Consider the following 27102-nt stretch of genomic DNA (forward strand, 5'->3'; position numbering starts at 1 on the left):
TAGCAGGTTCTTCGTTCCCTCTGGTTGGAAAAGAGTACACACAATAGTCAGGATCCATTTAAAAAAGGCATTTATTTTGCAGTTTGCCTAATTGACAAATGAAAAGGAAGAAAGAGAGAGAGAAGGAGAGAAAGAGAGAAGGAGAGAAAGGAAGGAAGGAAGGAAGGAAGGAAGGAAGGAAGGAAGGAAGGAAGGAAGGAAGGAAGGAAGGAAGGAAGGAAGGAAGGAAGGAAGGAAGGAAGGAAGGAAGGAAGGAAGGTAGGAAGGAAGGAAGGAAGGAGGGAGGGAGAAGACATGAACGCTACAAACCCTGCATTTGTGTGGACTGTTTGAAAAGCCAAAGAAACCCTATTTGAAGTCCTTTAAGTTTCCTCGTCCACTCTTAGCTGTATCTTCAGGAACACCAACTTCTTAATGACATAATCCTTAATTCAGTAACTTCATTAGAGTCTTCTGTTGCTCTCATGCCCTTCCAAGACAATTTTGAGGATGGACAGATAACAGAAAGAGATGCACAAAAGCAGAATTTCAGGCCAAGGACCCCTGGAAAGTTTTTAGTTCAGGAGAAGCGTGGTTCTCTGGCCTGTTGAACAACGGACCCGGGAGAACCTCTGCCTAAAAAGTGCGGTTGTGTTGGGAACACAACATCTCCAGCAACAGAAAACTTAAACATCATGGGCTCACCCAGGGGACACTTGCAGAAGAAAGTGTAGGAGAGATTTAATTCTCTGTGATTGGTAGAAGATCTGGGAAGGCCAAGCGTGTTTCCTGGGATGTGCTGCAGAGAAATGAGCTCTTGAATGAGACGTGTGAGGAGAAGGAAAAAAAGAGAGAGAAGGAGGCTGATAGATAGAGAGGACTAAACCACAGAGGCCATGCTCTCTATCAGGGCAGGGCTTGTAGGATTTGAGGAGTGGTTTATCTGGCCTGGCAAATTCAGAAAGGTACTGCGGATCAAAAGCTCCGTGTGAGCAGGGATGCCCAGCCAGCTGCACCCGTACCAAACCAAACCTCTCATCCTCTTCACCTCAGCAGCTCCTTGCTTTTATGGAGAAGGTTTCCCAGAGGTGTCATTAAAGACATCAAGTAAAAGACTCAGGCGCGTCATCTGGGGAATGTTGGGCTTGCCTCAAGTTGCACGCAGAATCCTTAAAATTAGGTGCTGCCACTGCTAGACGGTGCAGTTGCCATTCATCCTAACGGAGGGTGGGTCCAGGGCATTTGTGATCTCTTTGCCGGTGTGGGTACAAATCGAGGTGAGATCCATTGAAGCCAGGGATGTTTGAGTGCCATGAGATAAATGACAAGCTCACCAAGCAAAACGAAGGAGTTATCCTTACAATACAAATAAAGTTATCCTTACAATACAAAGTCGAAGAGGGCTTCCACTTGCAATTCCAAGTGCTCGCTCGCTCTCCTCCTCTGTCTTTTTTTTCTGTTGTTCCTCACTTTCTAGTTTGGTGCCATTTTTCACAGTGTTTCTCTAGAGAAAACCAGCTGGGAAGGAAGAAGAAAGTTCCTTGTGGACAGCACAGTCGCTGTCTTTTCTCCTGCATCTGTTGTAAAAAGAACTCTGCTTTGGAAAAAAAATTCCTTCCTTTCTGAGGCCTGTGGTGATCCGTATGCAAGTGACCGCCAATTTCAGGAGTGTTAATCCAGCGCTGAGGAAGAAACCAAGTGGGACTGCAAGTCAGGGGGAGTTGTGTGACATCACCAGCATTTCCTTCTGTGATCTGACCCAGGACCGAAGATCCTGTCACCGCTGAGCAGAGCAAAAGGGTTTCTCTTTTACCAAAGGCACCTTGGATAGCCTTTGGCCACAGGGCTTCTGTGTACCAGCCATGCTGCTGGCAGGCGGGCCGTGCACATGCTGCCTTCATCTTCTCCAGCATTTCCTAACACCGTTTCCTCAGGCGTTCATGCTTTCAGACTTTCATTTAACATATGATAGGCTGCTGTTTTACGGAAAGACTTTTTGGAGAAATGTTTAAGAGCTGGTGGGCAACCCCCAGGAAAGCACAGCTACCGCACAAAGCGATGGCTCCCAGAGCTCTACAGCTTCCGTGACACATGGGAGGTGTACTCCATACTGTTTTCCATTTCTGTCCTTCATTTCCCTATGACGAGCCTACAAGGTGTACAAGGGATATTGACTCCTCTGTGTCAGAAGACAGCACCCAGAGAATCCCGAGTTGGCCAAAAGAGGAGGCGGGTGTGAGCTTTCCATCAAAGGGCATCAGAAGAGCCAGTGCCAGGTGGCAGGGAATTTGTCTGGAGCAGGTACCTGCCATGGGTCTGTTTCAGCCCTGGATGAGCCTCTCAAAAAACTGAGAGCCGACCACCGAAAACAGAGACATTCAAAGCCTGGGGCAGAGATTTGCATCCAGACTTTCTCTCTAGTTCCAGCGTGGCAAATCAGCTTTTGACAGGGAAAGAATTGCTGGTGTTTTCTCTTTCTGTCTTTTATCCAGAGGCTAACTATGGCAGCCCCAGGAAACAGCTTGATCGTTTTCTTTCTACTGGGCTCCATACAATGAACAAGGAGAAACGTATGCTGCTTCTGTGACATCACTTTGCAGCATGCGAATTTTTAAATTGGTCTTTCGCATTTATGGTATGGCTTCCCTGTGTCAGATCGTCCCTCGTCGTTGCACCTCCCTGATCATCATTCATGACGTTTTGTTGGTTTAAAATCAGCCTGTCGTATCATAAAATTCCAAAAGGAGCATCATATGGAGCTTTTGGAGTCAAGAGACCCCACCCAAACCGGAGATGAACTTTGTGGTGCAGAGTCAAGTCCTGCGCAGAGGTATGGGTGGGGGCAGAGGTGACTCATGTTCTTCGGTCCCCTTGGTTGGAAAAGAGTACACACAATAGTTACGATCCATTAAAAAAAGGCATTTATTTTGCAGTTTGCCTAATTGGCAAATGAAAAGGAAGAAAGAGAGAGAGAAGGAGAGAAACAGAGAAAGGAAGGAAGGAAGGAAGGAGGGATGGAAGGGAGAAAGGAAAGAAGGAAGGAAGGAAGGAAGGAAGGAAGGAAGGAAGGAAGGAAGGAAGGAAGGAAAGAGAAAAGAGAGAGAGAGATTTCACCATCCCTGTCGCTCCTCTGTGCTTGTAATGGGGTTTGTAGGCACTTCACACCTGCTCTGCCCTCGCTGTAGGTGTGTGTCTGCATCAGGGTTTCCTGGGGAGGTGGCACCACCCACATGGCCCTGGGGCTGTGGGGACCCATGGCCGTGCCCCCCAGCAGGCAGGTGCCAGCCACGGTTGGCGCGGGGGCAGGGAAAGGCTCCAGGAAAAGGGGGAGAAAGGAGCACCCAGAGACTGTGTCAAGGAAACAGAAGTTTATTTGCTTTTGCTTCCACTACCGGAAGCTGGAACCCCGCTAGTGCCTCCGGCGCGGCGGCCTCTTGCGGGGCTGGGGAGAGTCCTGGGGACCGGGGTTCCTCCTCTTTGGGGGGCGCCGGGGCCCCCTGGGCAAGGGGTCCGTGCCCTGGCCGGCAGCGGAGGGGCTGCGGCTGCAGCCCTGGGCAGAGGGTCCTGTAGGCGCCACCTGCCCCGGCTCCTGCTGGGGCTGCTCCTGCTGCGCGGGCCCGGGCGCAGATGGAAGGCAGCTGGGAGCCCTGCGCAGGGCGGCCTCCGACGTGCTGGCTTCATCCTCCACGTCGGAGCCCGCAGGGCTGGTGGGGGCCAGCCTGGGGTCGGGAGTCCCCACGTGGGAGCTGCTGGGGCTGGGGCTGGTTGCGCGGCCATAGTCCTCCTCCTCGGCCCCGTAGGAGCACAGCAGCCTCCAGGCGTCCTCGCTGCAGCGCTCCACGATGACCTGGATGAGGTCACGCACCAGCGGTGCTGCATTTTCCTGGAGCTGGGGCTCCATGCACTGGACCAGGGCCTCCTCGTCCAGCCCGTGGCAGCACAGGGCGTACAGGATCATCCTCTGTGTTGCCACCGCCAGCCACCACTGCTCCTCATAGATGGCGTCCAGCTGCAGGCTGAGCCAGGGCAGCACGGGCTCCAGGAGGTGCTGGTGTTGCCGGAAAAGCCCTGCCCAGACCTGGGGCAGGAGCCCGTCCACGGCCGCCGTGTCCTCCGTCTCCACAGCCCCCTGCTCTTCCGGGAACGGCGTCCCCATGACAAAGAACAGAGGGGACGCCGCGGGGCCAGAGCGGCTGCTGCTGACCGGGCGGCTGGGAGCTGCGCTTGCCTGGGTGCTGGCCAGGGCTGGCTGTGCAGGGGACATGCCGACACACAGGCAGTCATCTCCCTGCACAGAGATCTCGATCTCCTCCATCTGGCCTCTGCAGAGTGGGCAAGTTGATGTCCTCTTAGCCCAGCGCAGGATGCAGCCCACGCAGAACTGGTGCCGGCAGGGCTGCACGAAGGTGACGGCCTTGCGAGCTTCCCGGCAGATGGGGCAGCTCCACGCTGTCTCGCTGGCCATGGTTGTGCTGTGCAGCGGGTTGGGGAGAGCTGAGGAGCAACAGCTGCTTCCCCTGGCTGGTCCCGGTGCTGCCAAAGGGCTTGAGCACTGCGAAAGGAGAGAGGCCACGGTCCTTGGCTGTCCCGTGCAGGGGAGGAAAAGGGAGCAAGGAATGCCCGGGCAACTCGAGCAGGACACCCTGCCGGCTCCGCAAGCCCCATCGGCCACCCCACAGCCAGCCCGGGGACGTTTCCCGCACAGCTCACCTCCGCTGCTGCAAGTGTGTGCCGCGGTGCCCGGCTGCCTGAAGCAGGCAGGGCTGGGGAAACACGGGGGATGGCTCTGGGATGGGAGCGAGAGCTGCCACCAGCAGCCCCCAAAGCACCACCCAGCACCAGGAGAAGCCTCGCTCTGACGTCCACGCCTCGCAGGCTGCTCGGCAGGAGTCCAGGCACGAGCCAGGCTGAGCCAGGCTCTGCCGGCGCCCGGAGATAAGCAGCGAGGACGCGAGGTCACAGTCCGTGGCTCGGCGATGTCACAGTCCGTGGCTCGCTGACGTCACTCTCCACCGCTTGGTGATGTCCCAGCCGGGCTGCAACCCTGCATGTGCACGACAGCAGGAGAAAAAAGAGCACCTTGTTTATCGTTTTTGCTTCTACGTTTCCCTGCTGCCCAAGCTTGGTCACCTGCAACATGTGTCTTTGACTTGCTCCTTTAGTTTCTAAACAGGGAATTTTTCTTCTCTGCAGCCTCACCGGATTGGTGGTGATAGGCACAACAGCACTGTGGTTCTACTTGTAGGGCTGCACAATTGTTCTGCATTCTCACAAAGAAGCGGGATGGGTTGCCTTGGTGCTCTCTGACTGGAGGGGAACACTAAACCAGGCACGTGTTCTCTCTGCAGGCTTTTTTTGGCAACCGTTGTTCCATCTGCATGTGTACAAGGACAGGCCTCCGTCCAGAGAACGTCTCTAAAATAACAAAGCAGCATCTAGGTCATCTGAAGAAAGTCCAATTGCAAATTTACAATTGGTCCCCACAGGGCTGGGATTGAAGCTGTGCTTGTCTTCTCCTTCTGCCTTACACTGTTCAGTTGAAAAGCTGTCCTAACTGCGTGAAGACTTCAGAATTGGAAGAGTACCATGCTAAGCAAGCTTCAACCGCTGACGCCTTCATCTCTGACAGCATGCAGGTCCTTTCCTGAAAGGAAAGCCACAGAATGGTTGAATTAATAAAAACGCGTATGAACGCTACAAACCCTGCATTTGTGTGGACTGTTTGAAAAGCCAAAGAAACCCTATTTGAAGTCCTTTAAGTTTCCTCGTCCACTCTTAGCTGTATCTTCAGGAACACCAACTTCTTAATGACATAATCCTTAATTCAGTAACTTCATTAGAGTCTTCTGTTGCTCTCATGCCCTTCCAAGACAATTTTGAGGATGGACAGATAACAGAAAGAGATGCACAAAAGCAGAATTTCAGGCCAAGGACCCCTGGAAAGTTTTTAGTTCAGGAGAAGCGTGGTTCTCTGGCCTGTTGAACAACGGACCCGGGAGAACCTCTGCCTAAAAAGTGCGGTTGTGTTGGGAACACAACATCTCCAGCAACAGAAAACTTAAACATCATGGGCTCACCCAGGGGACACTTGCAGAAGAAAGTGTAGGAGAGATTTAATTCTCTGTGATTGGTAGAAGATCTGGGAAGGCCAAGCGTGTTTCCTGGGATGTGCTGCAGAGAAATGAGCTCTTGAATGAGACATGTGAGGAGAAGGAAAAAAAGAGAGAGAAGGAGGCTGATAGATAGAGAGGACTAAACCACAGAGGCCATGCTCTCTATCAGGGCAGGGCTTGTAGGATTTGAGGAGTGGTTTATCTGGCCTGGCAAATTCAGAAAGGTACTGCGGATCAAAGGCTCCGTGTGAGCAGGGATGCCCAGCCAGCTGCACCCGTACCAAACCAAACCTCTCATCCTCTTCACCTCAGCAGCTCCTTGCTTTTATGGAGAAGGTTTCCCAGAGGTGTCATTAAAGACATCAAGTAAAAGACTCAGGCGGGTCGTCTGGGGAATGTTGGGCTTGCCTCAAGATGCATGCAGAATCCTTAAAATTAGGTGCTGCCACTGCTAGACGGTGCAGTTGCCATTCATCCTAACGGAGGGTGGGTCCAGGGCATTTGTGATCTCTTTGCCGGTGTGGGTACAAATCGAGGTGAGATCCATTGAAGCCAGGGATGTTTGAGTGCCATGAGATAAATGACAAGCTCACCAAGCAAAACGAAGGAGTTATCCTTACAATACAAATAAAGTTATCCTTACAATACAAAGTCGAAGAGGGCTTCCACTTGCAATTCCAAGTGCTCGCTCGCTCTCCTCCTCTGTCTTTTTTTTCTGTTGTTCCTCATTTTCTAGTTTGGTGCCATTTTTCACAGTGTTTCTCTAGAGAAAACCAGCTGGGAAGGAAGAAGAAAGTTCCTTGTGGACAGCACAGTCGCTGTCTTTTCTCCTGTATCTGTTGTAAAAAGAACTCTGCTTTGGAAAAAAAATTCCTTCCTTTCTGAGGCCTGTGGTGATCCGTATGCAAGTGACCGCCAATTTCAGGAGTGTTAATCCAGCGCTGAGGAAGAAAACAAGTGGGACTGCAAGTCAGGGGGAGTTGTGTGACATCACCAGCATTTCCTTCTGTGATCTGACCCAGGACCGAAGATCCTGTCACCGCTGAGCAGAGCAAAAGGGTTTCTCTTTTACCAAAGGCACCTTGGATAGCCTTTGGCCACAGGGCTTCTGTGTACCAGCCATGCTGCTGGCAGGCGGGCCGTGCACATGCTGCCTTCATCTTCTCCAGCATTTCCTAACACCGTTTCCTCAGGCGTTCATGCTTTCAGACTTTCATTTAACATATTGATAGGCTGCTGTTTTACGGAAAGACTTTTTGGAGAAATGTTTAAGAGCTGGTGGGCAACCCCCAGGAAAGCACAGCTACCGCACAAAGCGATGGCTCCCAGAGCTCTACAGCTTCCGTGACACATGGGAGGTGTACTCCATACGCTGTTTTCCATTTCTGTCCTTCATTTCCCTATGACGAGCCTACAAGGTGTACAAGGGATATTGACTCCTCTGTGTCAGAAGACAGCACCCAGAGAATCCCGAGTTGGCCAAAAGAGGAGGCGGGTGTGAGCTTTCCATCAAAGGGCATCAGAAGAGCCAGTGCCAGGTGGCAGGGAATTTGTCTGGAGCAGGTACCTGCCATGGGTCTGTTTCAGCCCTGGATGAGCCTCTCAAAAAACTGAGAGCCGACCACCGAAAACAGAGACATTCAAAGCCTGGGGCAGAGATTTGCATCCAGACTTTCTCTCTAGTTCCAGCGTGGCAAATCAGCTTTTGACAGGGAAAGAATTGCTGGTGTTTTCTCTTTCTGTCTTTTATCCAGAGGCTAACTATGGCAGCCCCAGGAAACAGCTTGATCGTTTTCTTTCTACTGGGCTCCATACAATGAACAAGGAGAAACGTATGCTGCTTCTGTGACATCACTTTGCAGCATGCGAATTTTTAAATTGGTCTTTCGCATTTATGGTATGGCTTCCCTGTGTCAGATCGTCCCTCGTCGTTGCACCTCCCTGATCATCATTCATGACGTTTTGTTGGTTTAAAATCAGCCTGTCGTATCATAAAATTCCAAAAAGAGCATCATATGGAGCTTTTGGAGTCAAGAGACCCCACCCAAACCGGAGATGAACTTTGTGGTGCAGAGTCAAGTCCTGCGCAGAGGTATGGGTGGGGGCAGAGGTGACTCATGTTCTTCGGTCCCCTTGGTTGGAAAAGAGTACACACAATAGTTAGGATCCATTAAAAAAAGGCATTTATTTTGCAGTTTGCCTAATTGGCAAATGAAAAGGAAGAAAGAGAGAGACAAGGAGAGAAACAGAGAAAGGAAGGAAGGAAGGAAGGAGGGATGGAAGGGAGAAAGGAAAGAAGGAAGGAAGGAAGGAAGGAAGGAAGGAAGGAAGGAAGGAAAGAGAAAAGAGAGAGATAGAGAGATTTCACCATCCCTGTGGCTCCTCTGTGCTTGTAATGGGGTTTGTAGGCACTTCACACCTGCTCTGCCCTCGCTGTAGGTGTGTGTCTGCATCAGGGTTTCCTGGGGAGGTGGCACCACCCACATGGCCCTGGGGCTGTGGGGACCCATGGCCGTGCCCCCCAGCAGGCAGGTGCCAGCCACGGTTGGCGCGGGGGCAGGGAAAGGCTCCAGGAAAAGGGGGAGAAAGCAGCACCCAGAGACTGTGTCAAGGAAACAGAAGTTTATTTGCTTTTGCTTCCACTACCGGAAGCTGGAACCCCGCTAGTGCCTCCGGCGCGGCGGCCTCTTGCGGGGCTGGGGAGAGTCCTGGGGACCGGGGTTCCTCCTCTTTGGGGGGCGCCGGGGCCCCCTGGGCAAGGGGTCCGTGCCCTGGCCGGCAGCGGAGGGGCTGCGGCTGCAGCCCTGGGCAGAGGGTCCTGTAGGCGCCACCTGCCCCGGCTCCTGCTGGGGCTGCTCCTGCTGCGCGGGCCCGGGCGCAGATGGAAGGCAGCTGGGAGCCCTGCGCAGGGCGGCCTCCGACGTGCTGGCTTCATCCTCCACGTCGGAGCCCGCAGGGCTGGTGGGGGCCAGCCTGGGGTCGGGAGTCCCCACGTGGGAGCTGCTGGGGCTGGGGCTGGTTGCGCGGCCGTAGTCCTCCTCCTCGGCCCCGTAGGAGCACAGCAGCCTCCAGGCGTCCTCGCTGCAGCGCTCCACGATGACCTGGATGAGGTCACGCACCAGCGGTGCTGCATTTTCCTGGAGCTGGGGCTCCATGCACTGGACCAGGGCCTCCTCGTCCAGCCCGTGGCAGCACAGGGCGTACAGGATCATCCTCTGTGTTGCCACCGCCAGCCACCACTGCTCCTCATAGATGGCGTCCAGCTGCAGGCTGAGCCAGGGCAGCACGGGCTCCAGGAGGTGCTGGTGTTGCCGGAAAAGCCCTGCCCAGACCTGGGGCAGGAGCCCGTCCACGGCCGCCGTGTCCTCCGTCTCCACAGCCCCCTGCTCTTCCGGGAACGGCGTCCCCATGACAAAGAACAGAGGGGACGCCGCGGGGCCAGAGCGGCTGCTGCTGACCGGGCGGCTGGGAGCTGCGCTTGCCTGGGTGCTGGCCAGGGCTGGCTGTGCAGGGGACATGCCGACACACAGGCAGTCATCTCCCTGCACAGAGATCTCGATCTCCTCCATCTGGCCTCTGCAGAGTGGGCAAGTTGATGTCCTCTTAGCCCAGCGCAGGATGCAGCCCACGCAGAACTGGTGCCGGCAGGGCTGCACGAAGGTGACGGCCTTGCGAGCTTCCCGGCAGATGGGGCAGCTCCACGCTGTCTCGCTGGCCATGGTTGTGCTGTGCAGCGGGTTGGGGAGAGCTGAGGAGCAACAGCTGCTTCCCCTGGCTGGTCCCGGTGCTGCCAAAGGGCTTGAGCACTGCGAAAGGAGAGAGGCCACGGTCCTTGGCTGTCCCGTGCAGGGGAGGAAAAGGGAGCAAGGAATGCCCGGGCAACTCGAGCAGGACACCCTGCCGGCTCCGCAAGCCCCATCGGCCACCCCACAGCCAGCCCGGGGACGTTTCCCGCACAGCTCACCTCCGCTGCTGCAAGTGTGTGCCGCGGTGCCCGGCTGCCTGAAGCAGGCAGGGCTGGGGAAACACGGGGGATGGCTCTGGGATGGGAGCGAGAGCTGCCACCAGCAGCCCCCAAAGCACCACCCAGCACCAGGAGAAGCCTCGCTCTGACGTCCACGCCTCGCAGGCTGCTCGGCAGGAGTCCAGGCACGAGCCAGGCTGAGCCAGGCTCTGCCGGCACCCGGAGATAAGCAGCGAGGACGCGAGGTCACAGTCCGTGGCTCGGCGATGTCACAGTCCGTGGCTCGCTGACGTCACCCTCCACCGCTTGGTGATGTCCCAGCCGGGCTGCAACCCTGCATGTGCACGACAGCAGGAGAAAAAAGAGCACCTTGTTTATCGTTTTTGCTTCTACGTTTCCCTGCTGCCCAAGCTTGGTCACCTGCAACATGTGTCTTTGACTTGCTCCTTTATTTTCTAAACAGGGAATTTTTCTTCTCTGCAGCCTCACCGGATTGGTGGTGATAGGCACAACAGCACTGTGGTTCTACTTGTAGGGCTGCACAATTGTTCTGCATTCTCACAAAGAAGCGGGATGGGTTGCCTTGGTGCTCTCTGACTGGAGGGGAACACTAAACCAGGCACGTGTTCTCTCTGCAGGCTTTTTTTGGCAACCGTTGTTCCATCTGCATGTGTACAAGGACAGGCCTCCGTCCAGAGAACGTCTCTAAAATAACAAAGCAGCATCTAGGTCATCTGAAGAAAGTCCAATTGCAAATTTACAATTGGTCCCCACAGGGCTGGGATTGAAGCTGTGCTTGTCTTCTCCTTCTGCCTTACACTGTTCAGTTGAAAAGCTGTCCTAACTGCGTGAAGACTTCAGAATTGGAAGAGTACCATGCTAAGCAAGCTTCAACCGCTGACGCCTTCATCTCTGACAGCATGCAGGTCCTTTCCTGAAAGGAAAGCCACCGAATGGTTGAATTAATAAAAACGCGTATGAACGCTACAAACCCTGCATTTGTGTGGACTGTTTGAAAAGCCAAAGAAACCCTATTTGAAGTCCTTTAAGTTTCCTCGTCCACTCTTAGCTGTATCTTCAGGAACACCAACTTCTTAATGACATAATCCTTAATTCAGTAACTTCATTAGAGTCTTCTGTTGCTCTCATGCCCTTCCAAGACAATTTTGAGGATGGACAGATAACAGAAAGAGATGCACAAAAGCAGAATTTCAGGCCAAGGACCCCTGGAAAGTTTTTAGTTCAGGAGAAGCGTGGTTCTCTGGCCTGTTGAACAACGGACCCGGGAGAACCTCTGCCTAAAAAGTGCGGTTGTGTTGGGAACACAACATCTCCAGCAACAGAAAACTTAAACATCATGGGCTCACCCAGGGGACACTTGCAGAAGAAAGTGTAGGAGAGATTTAATTCTCTGTGATTGGTAGAAGATCTGGGAAGGCCAAGCGTGTTTCCTGGGATGTGCTGCAGAGAAATGAGCTCTTGAATGAGACGTGTGAGGAGAAGGAAAAAAAGAGAGAGAAGGAGGCTGATAGATAGAGAGGACTAAACCACAGAGGCCATGCTCTCTATCAGGGCAGGGCTTGTAGGATTTGAGGAGTGGTTTATCTGGCCTGGCAAATTCAGAAAGGTACTGCGGATCAAAGGCTCCGTGTGAGCAGGGATGCCCAGCCAGCTGCACCCATACCAAACCAAACCTCTCATCCTCTTCACCTCAGCAGCTCCTTGCTTTTATGGAGAAGGTTTCCCAGAGGTGTCATTAAAGACATCAAGTAAAAGACTCAGGCGGGTCGTCTGGGGAATGTTGGGCTTGCCTCAAGATGCATGCAGAATCCTTAAAATTAGGTGCTGCCACTGCTAGACGGTGCAGTTGCCATTCATCCTAACGGAGGGTGGGTCCAGGGCATTTGTGATCTCTTTGCCGGTGTGGGTACAAATCGAGGTGAGATCCATTGAAGCCAGGGATGTTTGAGTGCCATGAGATAAATGACAAGCTCACCAAGCAAAACGAAGGAGTTATCCTTACAATACAAATAAAGTTATCCTTACAATACAAAGTCGAAGAGGGCTTCCACTTGCAATTCCAAGTGCTCGCTCGCTCTCCTCCTCTGTCTTTTTTTTCTGTTGTTCCTCACTTTCTAGTTTGGTGCCATTTTTCACAGTGTTTCTCTAGAGAAAACCAGCTGGGAAGGAAGAAGAAAGTTCCTTGTGGACAGCACAGTCGCTGTCTTTTCTCCTGTATCTGTTGTAAAAAGAACTCTGCTTTGGAAAAAAAATTCCTTACTTTCTGAGGCCTGTGGTGATCCGTATGCAAGTGACCGCCAATTTCAGGAGTGATAATCCAGCGCTGAGGAAGAAAACAAGTGGGACTGCAAGTCAGGGGGAGTTGTGTGACATCACCAGCATTTCCTTCTGTGATCTGACCCAGGACCGAAGATCCTGTCACCGCTGAGCAGAGCAAAAGGGTTTCTCTTTTACCAAAGGCACCTTGGATAGCCTTTGGCCACAGGGTTTCTGTGTACCAGCCATGCTGCTGGCAGGCGGGCCGTGCACATGCTGCCTTCATCTTCTCCAGCATTTCCTAACACCGTTTCCTCAGGCGTTCATGCTTTCAGACTTTCATTTAACATATTGATAGGCTGCTGTTTTACGGAAAGACTTTTTGGAGAAATGTTTAAGAGCTGGTGGGCAACGCCCAGGAAAGCACAGCTACCACACAAAGCGATGGCTCCCAGAGCTCTACAGCTTCCGTGACACATGGGAGGTGTACTCCATACGCTGTTTTCCATTTCTGTCCTTCATTTCCCTATGACGAGCCTACAAGGTGTACAAGGGATATTGACTCCTCTGTGTCAGAAGACAGCACCCAGAGAATCCCGAGTTGGCCAAAAGAGGAGGCGGGTGTGAGCTTTCCATCAAAGGGCATCAGAAGAGCCAGTGCCAGGTGGCAGGGAATTTGTCTGGAGCAGGTACCTGCCATGGGTCTGTTTCAGCCCTGGATGAGCCTCTCAAAAAACTCAGAGTGACCACCGAAAACAGAGACATTCAAAGCCTGGGGCAGAGATTTGCATCCAGACTTTCTCTCTAGTTCCAGCGTGGCAAATCAGCTTTTGACAGGGAAAGAATTGCTGGTGTTTTCTCTTTCTGTCTTTTATCCAGAGGCTAACTATGGCAGCCCCAGGAAACAGCTTGATCGTTTTCTTTCTACTGGGCTCCATACAATGAACAAGGAGAAACGTATGCTGCTTCTGTGACATCACTTTGCAGCATGCGAATTTTTAAATTGGTCTTTCGCATTTATGGTATGGCTTCCCTGTGTCAGATCGTCCCTCGTCGTTGCACCTCCCTGATCATCATTCATGACGTTTTGTTGGTTTAAAATCAGCCTGTCGTATCATAAAATTCCAAAAGGAGCATCATATGGAGCTTTTGGAGTCAAGAGACCCCACCCAAACCGGAGATGAACTTTGTGGTGCAGAGTCAAGTCCTGCGCAGAGGTATGGGTGGGGGCAGAGGTGACTCAGGTTCTTCGGTCCCCTTGGTTGGAAAAGAGTACACACAATAGTTACGATCCATTAAAAAAAGGCATTTATTTTGCAGTTTGCCTAATTGGCAAATGAAAAGGAAGAAAGAGAAAGACAAGGAGAGAAACAGAGAAAGGAAGGAAGGAAGGAGGGAGGGAAGAAAGGAAGGAAGGAAGGAAGGAAGGAAGGAAGGAAGGAAGGAAGGAAGGAAGGAAGGAAGGAAGGAAGGAAAGAGAAAAGAGAGAGATAGAGAGATTTCACCATCCCTGTGGCTCCTCTGTGCTTGTAATGGGGTTTGTAGGCACTTCACACCTGCTCTGCCCTCGCTGTAGGTGTGTGTCTGCATCAGGGTTTCCTGGGGAGGTGGCACCACCCACATGGCCCTGGGGCTGTGGGGACCCATGGCCGTGCCCCCCAGCAGGCAGGTGCCAGCCACGGTTGGCGCGGGGACAGGGAAAGGCCCCAGGAATAGGGGGAGAAAGCATCACCCAGAGACTGTGTCAAGGAGACAGAAGTTTATTTGCTTTTGCTTCCGCTACCGGAAGCTGGAACCCCGCTAGTGCCTCCGGCGCGGCGGCCTCTTGCGGGGCTGGGGAGAGTCCTGGGGACCGGGGTTCCTCCTCTTTGGGGGGCGCCGGGGCCCCCTGGGCAAGGGGTCCGTGCCCTGGCCGGCAGCGGAGGGGCTGCGGCTGCAGCCCTGGGCAGAGGGACCTGCCAGCGCCACCTGCCCCGGCTCCTGCTGGGGCTGCTCCTGCTGCGCAGGCCCGGGCGCAGATGGAAGGCAGCTGGGAGCCCTGCGCAGGGCGGCCTCCGACGTGCTGGCTTCATCCTCCACGTCGGAGCCTGCAGGGCTGGTGGGGGCCAGCCTGGGGTCAGGAGTCCCCACGTGGTAGCTGCTGGGGCTGGGGCTGGTTGCGCAGCCGTAGTCCTCCTCCTCGGCCCCGTAGGAGCACAGCAGCCTCCAGGCGTCCTCGCTGCAGCACTCCACGATGACCTGGATGAGGTCACGCACCAGCGGTGCTGCATTTTCCTGGAGCTGGGGCTCCATGCACTGGACCAGGGCCTCCTCGTCCAGCCCGTGGCAGCACAGGGCGTACAGGATCATCCTCCGTGTTGCCACCGCCAGCCACCACTGCTCCTCATAGATGACGTCCAGCTGCAGGCTGAGCCAGGGCAGCACGGGCTCCAGGAGGTGCTGGTGTTGCCGGAAAAGCCCTGCCCAGACCTGGGGCAGGAGCCCGTCCACGGCCGCCGTGTCCTCCGTCTCCACAGCCCCCTGCTCTTCCGGGAACGGCGTCCCCATGACAAAGAACAGAGGGGACGCCGCGGGGCCAGAGCGGCTGCTGCTGACCGGGCGGCTGGGAGCTGCGCTTGCCTGGGTGCTGGCCAGGGCTGGCTGTGCAGGGGACATGCCGACACACAGGCAGTCATCTCCCTGCACAGAGATCTCGATCTCCTCCATCTGGCCTCTGCAGAGTGGGCAAGTTGATGTCCTCTTAGCCCAGCGCAGGATGCAGCCCACGCAGAACTGGTGCCGGCAGGGCTGCACGAAGGTGACGGCCTTGCGAGCTTCCCGGCAGATGGGGCAGCTCCACGCTGTCTCGCTGGCCATGGTTGTGCTGTGCAGCGGGTTGGGGAGAGCTGAGGAGCAACAGCTGCTTCCCCTGGCTGGTCCCGGTGCTGCCAAAGGGCTTGAGCACTGCGAAAGGAGAGAGGCCACGGTCCTTGGCTGTCCCGTGCAGGGGAGGAAAAGGGAGCAAGGAATGCCCGGGCAACTCGAGCAGGACACCCTGCCGGCTCCGCAAGCCCCATCGGCCACCCCACAGCCAGCCCGGGGACGTTTCCCGCACAGCTCACCTCCGCTGCTGCAAGTGTGTGCCGCGGTGCCCGGCTGCCTGAAGCAGGCAGGGCTGGGGAAACACGGGGGATGGCTCTGGGATGGGAGCGAGAGCTGCCACCAGCAGCCCCCAAAGCACCACCCAGCACCAGGAGAAGCCTCGCTCTGACGTCCACGCCTCGCAGGCTGCTCGGCAGGAGTCCAGGCACGAGCCAGGCTGAGCCAGGCTCTGCCGGCGCCCGGAGATAAGCAGCGAGGATGCGAGGTCACAGTCCGTGGCTCGGCGATGTCACAGTCCGTGGCTCGCTGACGTCACCCTCCACCGCTTGGTGATGTCCCAGCCGGGCTGCAACCCTGCATGTGCACGACAGCAGGAGAAAAAAGAGCACCTTGTTTATCGTTTTTGCTTCTACGTTTCCCTGCTGCCCAAGCTTGGTCACCTGCAACATGTGTCTTTGACTTGCTCCTTTATTTTCTAAACAGGGAATTTTTCTTCTCTGCAGCCTCACCGGATTGGTGGTGATAGGCACAACAGCACTGTGGTTCTACTTGTAGGGCTGCACAATTGTTCTGCATTCTCACAAAGAAGCGGGATGGGTTGCCTTGGTGCTCTCTGACTGGAGGGGAACACTAAACCAGGCACGTGTTCTCTCTGCAGGCTTTTTTTGGCAACCGTTGTTCCATCTGCATGTGTACAAGGACAGGCCTCCGTCCAGAGAACGTCTCTAAAATAACAAAGCAGCATCTAGGTCATCTGAAGAAAGTCCAATTGCAAATTTACAATTGGTCCCCACAGGGCTGGGATTGAAGCTGTGCTTGTCTTCTCCTTCTGCCTTACACTGTTCAGTTGAAAAGCTGTCCTAACTGCGTGAAGACTTCAGAATTGGAAGAGTACCATGCTAAGCAAGCTTCAACCGCTGACGCCTTCATCTCTGACAGCATGCAGGTCCTTTCCTGAAAGGAAAGCCACAGAATGGTTGAATTAATAAAAACGCGTATGAACGCTACAAACCCTGCATTTGTGTGGACTGTTTGAAAAGCCAAAGAAACCCTATTTGAAGTCCTTTAAGTTTCCTCGTCCACTCTTAGCTGTATCTTCAGGAACACCAACTTCTTAATGACATAATCCTTAATTCAGTAACTTCATTAGAGTCTTCTGTTGCTCTCATGCCCTTCCAAGACAATTTTGAGGATGGACAGATAACAGAAAGAGATGCACAAAAGCAGAATTTCAGGCCAAGGACCCCTGGAAAGTTTTTAGTTCAGGAGAAGCGTGGTTCTCTGGCCTGTTGAACAACGGACCCGGGAGAACCTCTGCCTAAAAAGTGCGGTTGTGTTGGGAACACAACATCTCCAGCAACAGAAAACTTAAACATCATGGGCTCACCCAGGGGACACTTGCAGAAGAAAGTGTAGGAGAGATTTAATTCTCTGTGATTGGTAGAAGATCTGGGAAGGCCAAGCGTGTTTCCTGGGATGTGCTGCAGAGAAATGAGCTCTTGAATGAGACGTGTGAGGAGAAGGAAAAAAAGAGAGAGAAGGAGGCTGATAGATAGAGAGGACTAAACCACAGAGGCCATGCTCTCTATCAGGGCAGGGCTTGTAGGATTTGAGGAGTGGTTTATCTGGCTTGGCAAATTCAGAAAGGTACTGCGGATCAAAGGCTCCATGTGAGCAGGGATGCCCAGCCAGCTGCACCCGTACCAAACCAAACCTCTCATCCTCTTCACCTCAGCAGCTCCTTGCTTTTATGGAGAAGGTTTCCCAGAGGTGTCATTAAAGACATCAAGTAAAAGGGCTCAGGCGGGTCATCTGGGGAATGTTGGGCTTGCCTCAAGATGCACGCAGAATCCTTAAAATTAGGTGCTGCCACTGCTAGACGGTGCAGTTGCCATTCATCCTAACGGAGGGTGGGTCCAGGGCATTTGTGATCTCTTTGCCGGTGTGGGTACAAATCGAGGTGAGATCCATTGAAGCCAGGGATGTTTGAGTGCCATGAGATAAATGACAAGCTCACCAAGCAAAACGAAGGAGTTATCCTTACAATACAAATAAAGTTATCCTTACAATACAAAGTCGAAGAGGGCTTCCACTTGCAATTCCAAGTGCTCGCTCGCTCTCCTCCTCTGTCTTTTTTTTCTGTTGTTCCTCACTTTCTAGTTCGGTGCCATTTTTCACAGTGTTTCTCTAGAGAAAACCAGCTGGGAAGGAAGAAGAAAGTTCCTTGTGGACAGCACAGTCGCTGTCTTTTCTCCTGTATCTGTTGTAAAAAGAACTCTGCTTTGGAAAAAAAATTCCTTCCTTTCTGAGGCCTGTGGTGATCCGTATGCAAGTGACCGCCAATTTCAGGAGTGTTAATCCAGCGCTGAGGAAGAAACCAAGTGGGACTGCAAGTCAGGGGGAGTTGTGTGACATCACCAGCATTTCCTTCTGTGATCTGACCCAGGACCGAAGATCCTGTCACCGCTGAGCAGAGCAAAAGGGTTTCTCTTTTACCAAAGGCACCTTGGATAGCCTTTGGCCACAGGGTTTCTGTGTACCAGCCATGCTGCTGGCAGGCGGGCCGTGCACATGCTGCCTTCATCTTCTCCAGCATTTCCTAACACCGTTTCCTCAGGCGTTCATGCTTTCAGACTTTCATTTAACATATTGATAGGCTGCTGTTTTACGGAAAGACTTTTTGGAGAAATGTTTAAGAGCTGGTGGGCAACCCCCAGGAAAGCACAGCTACCACACAAAGCGATGGCTCCCAGAGCTCTACAGCTTCCGTGACACATGGGAGGTGTACTCCATACGCTGCTTTCCATTTCTGTCCTTCATTTCCCTATGACGAGCCTACAAGGTGTACAAGGGATATTGACTCCTCTGTGTCAGAAGACAGCACCCAGAGAATCCCGAGTTGGCCAAAAGAGGAGGCGGGTGTGAGCTTTCCATCAAAGGGCATCAGAAGAGCCAGTGCCAGGTGGCAGGGAATTTGTCTGGAGCAGGTACCTGCCATGGGTCTGTTTCAGCCCTGGATGAGCCTCTCAAAAAACTCAGAGTGACCACCGAAAACAGAGACATTCAAAGCCTGGGGCAGAGATTTGCATCCAGACTTTCTCTCTAGTTCCAGCGTGGCAAATCAGCTTTTGACAGGGAAAGAATTGCTGGTGTTTTCTCTTTCCGTCTTTTATCCAGAGGCTAACTATGGCAGCCCCAGGAAACAGCTTGATCGTTTTCTTTCTACTGGGCTCCATACTATGAACAAGGAGAAACGTATGCTGCTTCTGTGACATCACTTTGCAGCATGCGAATTTTTAAATTGGTCTTTCGCATTTATGGTATGGCTTCCCTGTGTCAGATCGTCCCTCGTCGTTGCACCTCCCTGATCATCATTCATGACGTTTTGGTGGTTTAAAATCAGCCTGTCGTATCATAAAATTCCAAAAGGAGCATCAGACGGAGGTTTTGGAGTCAAGGGACCCCAAACCGGAGATGAACTTTTTGGTGCAGAGTCAAGTCCTGCGCAGAGGTATGGGTGGGGGCAGAGGTGACTCAGGTTCTTCGGTCCCCTTGGTTGGAAAAGAGTACACACAATAGTTAGGATCCATTAAAAAAAGGCATTTATTTTGCAGTTTGCCTAATTGGCAAATGAAAAGGAAGAAAGAGAGAGAGAAGGAGAGAAACAGAGAAAGGAAGGAAGGAAGGAAGGAGGGATGGAAGGGAGAAAGGAAGAAAGGAAGAAAGGAAGGAAGGAAGGAAGGAAGGAAGGAAGGAAGGAAGGAAGGAAGGAAGGAAGGAAGGAAGGAAGGAAAGAAGGAAGGAAGGAAGGAAGGAAGGAAAGAGAGAAGAGAGAGATAGAGAGATTTCACCATCCCTGTGGCTCCTCTGTGCGTGTAATGGGGTTTGTAGGCACTTCACACCTGCTCTGCCCTCGCTGTAGGTGTGTGTCTGCATCAGGGTTTCCTGGGGAGGTGGCATCACCCACATGGCCCTGGGGCTGTGGGGACCCATGGCTGTGCCCCCCAGCAGGCAGGTGCCGGCCACGGTTGGCGCGGGGGCAGGGAAAGGCCCCAGGAAAAGGGGGAGAAAGCAGCACCCAGAGACTGTGTCAAGGAAACAGAAGTTTATTTGCTTTTGCTTCCACTACCGGAAGCTGGAACCCCGCTAGTGCCTCCGGCGCGGCGGCCTCTTGCGGGGCTGGGGAGAGTCCTGGGGGCCGGGGTTCCTCCTCTTTGGGGGGCGCCGGGGCCCCCTGGGCAAGGGGTCCGTGCCCTGGCTGGCAGCGGAGGGGCTGCGGCTGCAGCACTGGGCAGAGGGTCCTGTAGGCGCCACCTGCCCCGGCTCCTGCTGGGGCTGCTCCTGCTGCGCAGGCCCGGGCGCAGATGGAAGGCAGCTGGGAGCCCTGCGCAGGGCGGCCTCCGATGTGCTGGCTTCATCCTCCACGTCGGAGCCCGCAGGGCTGGTGGGGGCCAGCCTGGGGTCGGGAGTCCCCACGTGGGAGCTGCTGGGGCTGGGGCTGGTTGCGCGGCCGTAGTCCTCCTCCTCGGCCCCGTAGGAGCACAGCAGCCTCCAGGCGTCCTCGCTGCAGCGCTCCACGATGACCTGGATGAGGTCACGCACCAGCGGTGCTGCATTTTCCTGGAGCTGGGGCTCCATGCACTGGACCAGGGCCTCCTCGTCCAGCCCGTGGCAGCACAGGGCGTACAGGATCATCCTCTGTGTTGCCACCGCCAGCCACCACTGCTCCTCATAGATGGCGTCCAGCTGCAGGCTGAGCCAGGGCAGCACGGGCTCCAGGAGGTGCTGGTGTTGCCGGAAAAGCCCTGCCCAGACCTGGGGCAGGAGCCCGTCCACGGCCGCCGTGTCCTCCGTCTCCACAGCCCCCTGCTCTTCCGGGAACGGCGTCCCCATGACAAAGAACAGAGGGGACGCCGCGGGGCCAGAGCGGCTGCTGCTGACCGGGCGGCTGGGAGCTGCGCTTGCCTGGGTGCTGGCCAGGGCTGGCTGTGCAGGGGACATGCCGACACACAGGCAGTCATCTCCCTGCACAGAGATCTCGATCTCCTCCATCTGGCCTCTGCAGAGTGGGCAAGTTGATGTCCTCTTAGCCCAGCGCAGGATGCAGCCCACGCAGAACTGGTGCCGGCAGGGCTGCACGAAGGTGACGGCCTTGCGAGCTTCCCGGCAGATGGGGCAGCTCCACGCTGTCTCGCTGGCCATGGTTGTGCTGTGCAGCGGGTTGGGGAGAGCTGAGGAGCAACAGCTGCTTCCCCTGGCTGGTCCCGGTGCTGCCAAAGGGCTTGAGCACTGCGAAAGGAGAGAGGCCACGGTCCTTGGCTGTCCCGTGCAGGGGAGGAAAAGGGAGCAAGGAATGCCCGGGCAACTCGAGCAGGACACCCTGCCGGCTCCGCAAGCCCCATCGGCCACCCCACAGCCAGCCCGGGGACGTTTCCCGCACAGCTCACCTCCGCTGCTGCAAGTGTGTGCCGCGGTGCCCGGCTGCCTGAAGCAGGCAGGGCTGGGGAAACACGGGGGATGGCTCTGGGATGGGAGCGAGAGCTGCCACCAGCAGCCCCCAAAGCACCACCCAGCACCAGGAGAAGCCTCGCTCTGACGTCCACGCCTCGCAGGCTGCTCGGCAGGAGTCCAGGCACGAGCCAGGCTGAGCCAGGCTCTGCCGGCGCCCGGAGATAAGCAGCGAGGATGCGAGGTCACAGTCCGTGGCTCGGCGATGTCACAGTCCGTGGCTCGCTGACGTCACTCTCCACCGCTTGGTGATGTCCCAGCCGGGCTGCAACCCTGCATGTGCACGACAGCAGGAGAAAAAAGAGCACCTTGTTTATCGTTTTTGCTTCTACGTTTCCCTGCTGCCCAAGCTTGGTCACCTGCAACATGTGCCTTTGACTTGCTCCTTTAGTTTCTAAACAGGGAATTTTTCTTCTCTGCAGCCTCACCGGATTGGTGGTGATAGGCACAACAGCACTGTGGTTCTAGTTGTAGGGCTGCACAATTGTTCTGCATTCTCACAAAGAAGCGGGATGGGTTGCCTTGGTGCTCCCTGACTGGAGGGGAACACTAAACCAGGCACGTGTTCTCTCTGCAGGCTTTTTTTGGCAACCGTTGTTCCATCGGCATGTGTACAAGGACAGGCCTCCGTCCAGAGAACGCCTCTAAAATAACAAAGCAGCATCTAGGTCATCTGAAGAAAGTCCAATTGCAAATTTACAATTGGTCCCCACAGGGCTGGGATTGAAGCTGTGCTTGTCTTCTCCTTCTGCCTTACACTGTTCAGTTGAAAAGCTGTCCTAACTGCGTGAAGACTTCAGAATTGGAAGAGTACCGTGCTAAGCAAGCTTCAACCGCTGACGCCTTCATCTCTGACAACATGCAGGTCCTTTCCTGAAAGGAAAGCCACAGAATGGTTGAATTAATAAAAACGCGTATGAACGCTACAAACCCTGCATTTGTGTGGACTGTTTGAAAAGCCAAAGAAACCCTATTTGAAGTCCTTTAAGTTTCCTCGTCCACTCTTAGCTGTATCTTCAGGAACACCAACTTCTTAATGACATAATCCTTAATTCAGTAACTTCATTAGAGTCTTCTGTTGCTCTCATGCCCTTCCAAGACAATTTTGAGGATGGACAGATAACAGAAAGAGATGCACAAAAGCAGAATTTCAGGCCAAGGACCCCTGGAAAGTTTTTAGTTCAGGAGAAGCGTGGTTCTCTGGCCTGTTGAACAACGGACCCGGGAGAACCTCTGCCTAAAAAGTGCGGTTGTGTTGGGAACACAACATCTCCAGCAACAGAAAACTAAAACATCATGGGCTGACCCAGGGGACGCTTGCAGAAGAAAGTGTAGGAGAGATTTAATTCTCTGTTATTGGTAGAAGATCTGGGAAGGCCAAGCGTGTTTCCTGGGATGTGCTGCAGAGAAATGAGCTCTTGAATGAGACATGTGAGGAGAAGGAAAAAAAGAGAGAGAAGGAGGCTGATAGATAGAGAGGACTAAACCACAGAGGCCATGCTCTCTATCAGGGCAGGGCCTCTGGAATTTGAGGAGTGGTTTATCTGGCTTGGCAAATTCAGAAAGGTACTGCGGATCAAAGGCTCCGTGTGAGCAGGGATGCCCAGCCAGCTGCACCCATACCAAACCAAACCTCTCATCCTCTTCACCTCAGCAGCTCCTTGCTTTTCTGGAGAAGGTTTCCCAGAGGTGTCATTAAAGACATCAAGTAAAAGGCTCAGGCGGGTCATCTGGGGAATGTTGGGCTTGCCTCAAGATGCATGCAGAATCCTTAAAATTAGGTGCTGCCACTGCTAGACGGTGCAGTTGCCATTCATCCTAACGGAGGGTGGGTCCAGGGCATTTGTGATCTCTTTGCCGGTGTGGGTACAAATCGAGGTGAGATCCATTGAAGCCAGGGATGTTTGAGTGCCATGAGATAAATGACAAGCTCACCAAGCAAAACGAAGGAGTTATCCTTACAATACAAATAAAGTTATCCTTACAATACAAAGTCGAAGAGGGCTTCCACTTGCAATTCCAAGTGCTCGCTCGCTCTCCTCCTCTGTCTTTTTTTTCTGTTGTTCCTCACTTTCTAGTTCGGTGCCATTTTTCACAGTGTTTCTCTAGAGAAAACCAGCTGGGAAGGAAGAAGAAAGTTCCTTGTGGACAGCACAGTCGCTGTCTTTTCTCCTGTATCTGTTGTAAAAAGACCTCTGCTTTGGAAAAAAAATTCCTTCCTTTCTGAGGCCTGTGGTGATCCGTATGCAAGTGACCGCCAATTTCAGGAGTGTTAATCCAGCGTTGAGGAAGAAAACAAGTGGGACTGCAAGTCAGGGGGAGTTGTGTGACATCACCAGCATTTCCTTCTGTGATCTGACCCAGGACCGAAGATCCTGTCACCGCTGAGCAGAGCAAAAGGGTTTCTCTTTTACCAAAGGCACCTTGGATAGCCTTTGGCCACAGGGCTTCTGTGTACCAGCCATGCTGCTGGCAGGCGGGCCGTGCACATGCTGCCTTCATCTTCTCCAGCATTTCCTAACACCGTTTCCTCAGGCGTTCGTGCTTTCAGACTTTCATTTAACATATTGATAGGCTGCTGTTTTACGGAAAGACTTTTTGGAGAAATGTTTAAGAGCTGGTGGGCAACCCCCAGGAAAGCACAGCTACCACACAAAGCGATGGCTCCCAGAGCTCTACAGCTTCCGTGACACATGGGAGGTGTACTCCATACGCTGCTTTCCATTTCTGTCCTTCATTTCCCTATGACGAGCCTACAAGGTGTACAAGGGATATTGACTCCTCTGCGTCAGAAGACAGCACCCAGAGAATCCCGAGTTGGCCAAAAGAGGAGGCGGGTGTGAGCTTTCCATCAAAGGGCATCAGAAGAGCCAGTGCCAGGTGGCAGGGAATTTGTCTGGAGCAGGTACCTGCCATGGGTCTGTTTCAGCCCTGGATGAGCCTCTCAAAAAACTCAGAGTGACCACCGAAAACAGAGACATTCAAAGCCTGGGGCAGAGATTTGCATCCAGACTTTCTCTCTAGTTCCAGCGTGGCAAATCAGCTTTTGACAGGGAAAGAATTGCTGGTGTTTTCTCTTTCTGTCTTTTATCCAGAGGCTAACTATGGCAGCCCCAGGAAACAGCTTGATCGTTTTCTTTCTACTGGGCTCCATACAATGAACAAGGAGAAACGTATGCTGCTTCTGTGACATCACTTTGCAGCATGCGAATTTTTAAATTGGTCTTTCGCATTTATGGTATGGCTTCCCTGTGTCAGATCGTCCCTCGTCGTTGCACCTCCCTGATCATCATTCATGACGTTTTGGTGGTTTAAAATCAGCCTGTCGTATCATAAAATTCCAAAAGGAGCATCAGACGGAGGTTTTGGAGTCAAGGGACCCCACCCAAACCGGAGATGAACTTTGTGGTGCAGAGTCAAGTCCTGCGCAGAGGTATGGGTGGGGGCAGAGGTGACTCAGGTTCTTCGGTCCCCTTGGTTGGAAAAGAGTACGCACAATAGTTAGGATCCATTAAAAAAAGGCATTTATTTTGCAGTTTGCCTAATTGGCAAATGAAAAGGAAGAAAGAGAGAGACAAGGAGAGAAACAGAGAAAGGAAGGAAGGAAGGAAGGAGGGAGGGAGGGAAGGAAGGAAGGAAGGAAGGAAGGAAGGAAGGAAGGAAGGAAGGAAGGAAGGAAGGAAGGAAGGAAGGAAGGAAGGAAGGAAGGAAGGAAGGAAGGAAGGAAGGAAGGAAAGAGAAAAGAGAGAGATAGAGAGATTTCACCATCCCTGTGGCTCCTCTGTGCTTGTAATGGGGTTTGTAGGCACTTCACACCTGCTCTGCCCTCGCTGTAGGTGTGTGTCTGCATCAGGGTTTCCTGGGGAGGTGGCACCACCCACATGGCCCTGGGGCTGTGGGGACCCATGGCCGTGCCCCCCAGCAGGCAGGTGCCAGCCACGGTTGGCGCGGGGGCAGGGAAAGGCTCCAGGAAAAGGGGGAGAAAGCAGCACCCAGAGACTGTGTCAAGGAAACAGAAGTTTATTTGCTTTTGCTTCCGCTACCGGAAGCTGGAACCCCGCTAGTGCCTCCGGCGCGGCGGCCTCTTGCGGGGCTGGGGAGAGTCCTGGGGACCGGGGTTCCTCCTCTTTGTGGGGCGCCGGGGCCCCCTGGGCAAGGGGTCCGTGCCCTGGCTGGCAGCGGAGGGGCTGCGGCTGCAGCCTTGGGCAGAGGGTCCTGTAGGCGCCACCTGCCCCGGCTCCTGCTGGGGCTGCTCCTGCTGCGCGGGCCCGGGCGCAGATGGAAGGCAGCTGGGAGCCCTGCGCAGGGCGGCCTCCGACGTGCTGGCTTCATCCTCCACGTCGGAGCCCGCAGGGCTGGTGGGGGCCAGCCTGGGGTCGGGAGTCCCCACGTGGGAGCTGCTGGGGCTGGGGCTGGTTGCGCGGCCGTAGTCCTCCTCCTCGGCCCCGTAGGAGCACAGCAGCCTCCAGGCGTCCTCGCTGCAGCGCTCCACGATGACCTGGATGAGGCCACGCACCAGCGGTGCTGCATTTTCCTGGAGCTGGGGCTCCATGCACTGGACCAGGGCCTCCTCGTCCAGCCCGTGGCAGCACAGGGCGTACAGGATCATCCTCCGTGTTGCCACCGCCAGCCACCACTGCTCCTCATAGATGGCGTCCAGCTGCAGGCTGAGCCAGGGCAGCACGGGCTCCAGGAGGTGCTGGTGTTGCCGGAAAAGCCCTGCCCAGACCTGGGGCAGGAGCCCGTCCACGGCCGCCGTGTCCTCCGTCTCCACAGCCCCCTGCTCTTCCGGGAACGGCGTCCCCATGACAAAGAACAGAGGGGACGCCGCGGGGCCAGAGCGGCTGCTGCTGACCGGGCGGCTGGGAGCTGCGCTTGCCTGGGTGCTGGCCAGGGCTGGCTGTGCAGGGGACATGCCGACACACAGGCAGTCATCTCCCTGCACAGAGATCTCGATCTCCTCCATCTGGCCTCTGCAGAGTGGGCAAGTTGATGTCCTCTTAGCCCAGCGCAGGATGCAGCCCACGCAGAACTGGTGCCGGCAGGGCTGCACGAAGGTGACGGCCTTGCGAGCTTCCCGGCAGATGGGGCAGCTCCACGCTGTCTCGCTGGCCATGGTTGTGCTGTGCAGCGGGTTGGGGAGAGCTGAGGAGCAACAGCTGCTTCCCCTGGCTGGTCCCGGTGCTGCCAAAGGGCTTGAGCACTGCGAAAGGAGAGAGGCCACGGTCCTTGGCTGTCCCGTGCAGGGGAGGAAAAGGGAGCAAGGAATGCCCGGGCAACTCGAGCAGGACACCCTGCCGGCTCCGCAAGCCCCATCGGCCACCCCACAGCCAGCCCGGGGACGTTTCCCGCACAGCTCACCTCCGCTGCTGCAAGTGTGTGCCGCGGTGCCCGGCTGCCTGAAGCAGGCAGGGCTGGGGAAACACGGGGGATGGCTCTGGGATGGGAGCGAGAGCTGCCACCAGCAGCCCCCAAAGCACCACCCAGCACCAGGAGAAGCCTCGCTCTGACGTCCACGCCTCGCAGGCTGCTCGGCAGGAGTCCAGGCACGAGCCAGGCTGAGCCAGGCTCTGCCGGCGCCCGGAGATAAGCAGCGAGGACGCGAGGTCACAGTCCGTGGCTCGGCGATGTCACAGTCCGTGGCTCGCTGACGTCACCCTCCACCGCTTGGTGATGTCCCAGCCGGGCTGCAACCCTGCATGTGCACGACAGCAGGAGAAAAAAGAGCACCTTGTTTATCGTTTTTGCTTCTACGTTTCCCTGCTGCCCAAGCTTGGTCACCTGCAACATGTGTCTTTGACTTGCTCCTTTAGTTTCTAAACAGGGAATTTTTTTTCTCTGCAGCCTCACCGGATTGGTGGTGATAGGCACAACAGCACTGTGGTTCTAGTTGTAGGGCTGCACAATTGTTCTGCATTCTCACAAAGAAGCGGGATGGGTTGCCTTGGTGCTCTCTGACTGGAGGGGAACACTAAACCAGGCACGTGTTCTCTCTGCAGGCTTTTTTTGGCAACCGTTGTTCCATCGGCATGTGTACAAGGACAGGCCTCCGTCCAGAGAACGTCTCTAAAATAACAAAGCAGCATCTAGGTCATCTGAAGAAAGTCCAATTGCAAATTTACAATTGGTCCCCACAGGGCTGGGATTGAAGCTGTGCTTGTCTTCTCCTTCTGCCTTACA

At 54.5% G+C, this 27102-nt stretch overlaps 4 protein-coding genes across 4 annotated transcripts; all 4 read right to left on the reverse strand.

Annotated features, from left to right (window-relative positions):
* Positions 1-3302: 3302 nt before the first annotated feature.
* On the reverse strand, positions 3303-4934 carry LOC135577355 (uncharacterized). Its single transcript, XM_065046634.1, has 2 exons — positions 4690-4934; positions 3303-4531 (listed from the first exon to the last, which is right to left on the reverse strand). Exon 2 carries the CDS (start codon positions 4442-4444, stop codon positions 3389-3391), a length of 1056 nt encoding a protein of 351 aa, XP_064902706.1. The 5' UTR covers positions 4445-4531; positions 4690-4934; the 3' UTR covers positions 3303-3388.
* Positions 4935-8421: 3487 nt separating this feature from the next.
* LOC135577356 (uncharacterized) lies at positions 8422-10264 on the reverse strand. The gene is made up of 2 exons (XM_065046635.1): positions 10057-10264; positions 8422-9898 (listed from the first exon to the last, which is right to left on the reverse strand). The coding sequence occupies exon 2, from the start codon at positions 9809-9811 to the stop codon at positions 8756-8758; it is 1056 nt and encodes a 351-aa protein (XP_064902707.1). The 5' UTR covers positions 9812-9898; positions 10057-10264; the 3' UTR covers positions 8422-8755.
* Positions 10265-19560: 9296 nt separating this feature from the next.
* Positions 19561-21136, reverse strand: LOC135577353 (uncharacterized). Its single transcript, XM_065046633.1, has 2 exons — positions 20862-21136; positions 19561-20703 (listed from the first exon to the last, which is right to left on the reverse strand). The coding sequence occupies exon 2, from the start codon at positions 20614-20616 to the stop codon at positions 19561-19563; it is 1056 nt and encodes a 351-aa protein (XP_064902705.1). The 5' UTR covers positions 20617-20703; positions 20862-21136.
* A 3749-nt stretch (positions 21137-24885) lies between these two features.
* On the reverse strand, positions 24886-26749 carry LOC135577357 (uncharacterized). The gene is made up of 2 exons (XM_065046636.1): positions 26284-26749; positions 24886-26125 (listed from the first exon to the last, which is right to left on the reverse strand). The coding sequence occupies exon 2, from the start codon at positions 26036-26038 to the stop codon at positions 24983-24985; it is 1056 nt and encodes a 351-aa protein (XP_064902708.1). The 5' UTR covers positions 26039-26125; positions 26284-26749; the 3' UTR covers positions 24886-24982.
* Positions 26750-27102: the final 353 nt, after the last annotated feature.

This window comes from Columba livia, chromosome Z (assembly GCF_036013475.1).
Source record: "Columba livia isolate bColLiv1 breed racing homer chromosome Z, bColLiv1.pat.W.v2, whole genome shotgun sequence".
In the NCBI taxonomy this organism is placed as follows: domain Eukaryota; kingdom Metazoa; phylum Chordata; class Aves; order Columbiformes; family Columbidae; genus Columba; species Columba livia.

What these genes read in the sequence shown, in the direction of transcription:
- LOC135577355 (XM_065046634.1), bottom strand. Translation starts at nt 4,444, where the DNA reads ATGGCCAGCGAGACAGCGTGGAGCTGCCCCATCTGCCGGGAAGCTCGC.
- LOC135577356 (XM_065046635.1), bottom strand. Translation starts at nt 9,811, where the DNA reads ATGGCCAGCGAGACAGCGTGGAGCTGCCCCATCTGCCGGGAAGCTCGC.
- LOC135577353 (XM_065046633.1), bottom strand. Translation starts at nt 20,616, where the DNA reads ATGGCCAGCGAGACAGCGTGGAGCTGCCCCATCTGCCGGGAAGCTCGC.
- LOC135577357 (XM_065046636.1), bottom strand. Translation starts at nt 26,038, where the DNA reads ATGGCCAGCGAGACAGCGTGGAGCTGCCCCATCTGCCGGGAAGCTCGC.